The 3,076-nt window shown below is 45.9% G+C and overlaps 2 protein-coding genes across 2 annotated transcripts in view; one reads left to right on the top strand and one right to left on the bottom strand.

The window, feature by feature from the left end:
• Positions 1 to 1,301: 1,301 nt before the first annotated feature.
• The window catches only part of T265_06402 (hypothetical protein), a gene marked incomplete at both ends in the record, with an annotated part of 22,919 nt that continues 21,144 nt past the window's right edge, over positions 1,302 to 3,076 (top strand). Inside the window, one exon of the mRNA XM_009171650.1 lies at positions 1,302 to 1,351. Within this exon, the coding sequence (XP_009169914.1) occupies positions 1,302 to 1,351 (50 nt within the window). The remainder of the gene's footprint in view (positions 1,352 to 3,076) is intronic.
• Positions 2,638 to 3,076, bottom strand: part of T265_06403 (hypothetical protein) — a gene marked incomplete at both ends in the record, with an annotated part of 5,967 nt that continues 5,528 nt past the window's right edge. Inside the window, one exon of the mRNA XM_009171651.1 lies at positions 2,638 to 3,009. Coding sequence (XP_009169915.1) covers positions 2,638 to 3,009 — 372 coding nt within the window. The remainder of the gene's footprint in view (positions 3,010 to 3,076) is intronic.

The raw sequence follows: 3,076 nt of genomic DNA, 5'->3' as shown, positions 1-3,076 counted from the left end.
GTTAGAGGAATATTGATGTAATGTTGACTGTTCTGTTTTATTCATCCATCATCATCATTGTCTGCTGTACTAACCGCGTGTTCGTCGTACAGTGGTTGTAGCTGCCACAGTTTCGTTCACCGATGATTCGGGGAGGTGGGTTAGGTAGCTGCGCACTGGAGGCCGGAACTGATAACTTAGTGCGTGGATAAAGCACTGTAGGTGGACTGTTAAGTGGGTGAATTGGGAATGGAGCTACGCATTGAAGGCAACAGCTTCATCCACTAGCTTATGAGGGCTAAGCTGAAATTTCACCCAACCGATCTACTGTGTAACTGAGTTTTTTGAAGAAATTATTCATAAAACTGCTGAAAAATTACGAGTAGTGTCGTTCAGGAAAATATCTCACGATATTTGGAGCGTCGTAGCAACTTAAACGTGTGGCACCCTTTTTTAGCAAGTTCAGTTGTACATCATCATTCAGCTCCAATTTCGTCGGGTTTAACGTAATACCAGATTGGTATACAAATGAGTGCATTTTGCAAATAACTTAGTTTCCACTCTATCGTTTCAAAAGGAGTAGTGTATGGTTGTCATCGGTCATTCCCCCGCAGATGAAGAAACCCCTAATGGAGGAGATATTTTTTTATATCCCCCTCTGATGTCTCCTCAAGAAGGAGTGCCTTACCCGAGTAGTTTGCTTCCGGACCATTCGAACAACTTCCTACCTCAGAACTGCTAGAAATCCTCAATGTCTCCGTCTGAGCTGAGTTAACTACACTATGGTTTAAGAAATCTCAAACTTTTTCCGCTTTCCGTTTCCGCTGACACTAGTCTTCTTCCTATCTTCCCTTAGTTCTCCAAAACCAACCTCACAATTCGAGGGCCCATCTGCTGATGTCCGTTCACCTGGCCCGAGGACAGGTTCGGCTACCTTGGCCAGTTTAAGGTCCTATTCCCTTGGTTATCATTCAGCCGACATTCGCAGTGCAACCGCTACGGATCCCGCCCACGCCATCCAACCTAAGAACCCTTTTGGTGACTCCGATACAGATGATGAACGTCGTTCTCTCGCATCGGCTCCGGACACAACACAGACGCATGCCAAGACCTCTTTGCCAGACTTCGGTTTAGGAGCATCCCCAAAGACTCCATTCGATCCCTAATGTACTTCTGGCTTATGTTCTCTGACCTACTCGCCCGCGTGATTCACACATAACCTGACCGTGATCTCTGCTCTCTTGTATCATAATTATCTGATCAATTTGCTTTTTAATGTTTCGGCTGCTCGCATATCGAGTCCCACTTTTTTGTTTTCAACGATGAATAAGAAATCAGGCCTCGTATTTTGTTTTGGACACGTGTTGGTGAGGTTGGTGACCGCACGCCGTCTCCAGGCTAGCATGGCCGGTTACTATGTTCTCAACCTGTTTGTGTGCTCAGCTCATTGAGAGCTTCCAGGCTTCACTCGGATACATTGGCAGGTGAAAGTTAAATCGTTCAGCCTTCATGCAGTTTGAGTGAACCATGAGGGCTGTCTAGCTTGCCGAAAGAGCACCGGGAAACTCAGAGGATCGACTCGTACCCATCAGCCTTCAGGTTTTACTTTAGGTTTTAACCTTTCTGAGTGCTTTCCGAGACGATTGATGTTATGAACAAAAAGCAGCCCAATCATTCAATAAAATTCAGATGTCTGTCTCCCTCTATGAAGGGACCCCTTTAACGCAAGGGATTTTTTAACAGTTTCACACAATATAGACAGACGTGCACCAATGAACAAAATCCGAGTGACTTTGCGAAATTTCGCATCCATTCCGTCAGCTGATTTCCTTACAGCACAGATTGGGAACGCGTTCAGAATAGATTCGCTGCGGTCGGGCGTGAAAAACACAACCTCGGAGCGAATGAAATTGAATGGTTTACTACGCACAGGCATTGAGCAATTCCACTGTGGCATTTTTCTCCTTACAGCTTACGTCATCACCAAATAACATGAGAATAAAAACTTTGGGGTGTTTTTGTTCCCGCATACTGTGATAAAAGATGTTTGTTATATCAACTGTGTTGCTGATTGCCTTCGCCTGCCGTCAAACCAGACGATAGATTCCGGGGACCAGCCAGTGAGGGAGGACATATCGAACCCCTGTGGTGTACGTCATGACTTGGCTGATTCTGATTTCCAGAACCGACCAATCACCTCTATGGAATGGCCATCTTTCTCCAAGCAGCTTACTGCAAGGTTTGTGAATTGCTTCACAAAAAGTCATTTCCTGAACGGAAGGCCGTTGACAATTACCAATGTTGTGACCAGGAAAAGCCACCATGCTCTGTTGCTTATCCTTAGTTCAAACTGCTGGCGGAAATGCAATTACTTTGAACATATTCCGGGCAGGTATGCTCAACAATGAGGCGTGTTGGTTTCAGCGCTTGTATGTAGTGTATCCAGTCGTGGTACAGCAAGAATCCAAGCAATTATACTAAGGCTTAATCAAGCATAATCACTTTACACACATTCGCTTACATATAGTCTGGATTCGAAACTGTGGCGCAATCTCTAATTGCCCGTTCTCTGCGCGTGTAACAGATGAGGTCAGTGCACGAATCTGCAAGACCCGGGTCGCGTTTGCTAATTTAAGACACCTACGGCGTCAGAGTGGTTTATCCCTGAATCTGAAGGGAAGTGTGTATCAAGCTACAGTGCGGGTTGTTTTCTCGTATAAATATAAGAATTGGACTTTTCGAGCAGCGGAACTGAGACGTCTTCAGGTGTTCGACAATCGTTATCTCAGAACCATAGCTCGTGTGGGCTGGTATCGGCGTATCCGTAACTAGGCAATTAGAAAGCGAGTTTTCGGTTGTGCAACGGGTATCTCCATTGAAGAATGTGTCAGGCACCAGAAGCTGCGTTGGTTGGGACATGTGTTTTTGATTTTTGGGACGTGTTGCGTATGCCCAGCCATCGTTAGCAGAAGAGTGCTGTTTTCCAAGCCCAACTAAGAGTGGCGGAAGCAGAGGTGACCAACCCTTGACCTGGCAGAGGTATGAAAAATCGCGAAAAGTTTGGGTGCTGTCGGTGCTACTCGCCTTCCAGGATGGG

Source organism: Opisthorchis viverrini, assembly GCF_000715545.1.
Source record: "Opisthorchis viverrini unplaced genomic scaffold opera_v5_130, whole genome shotgun sequence".
In the NCBI taxonomy this organism is placed as follows: Eukaryota; Metazoa; Platyhelminthes; class Trematoda; order Opisthorchiida; family Opisthorchiidae; genus Opisthorchis; species Opisthorchis viverrini.
This window is presented reverse-complemented; position numbering and strand designations above follow the sequence as displayed.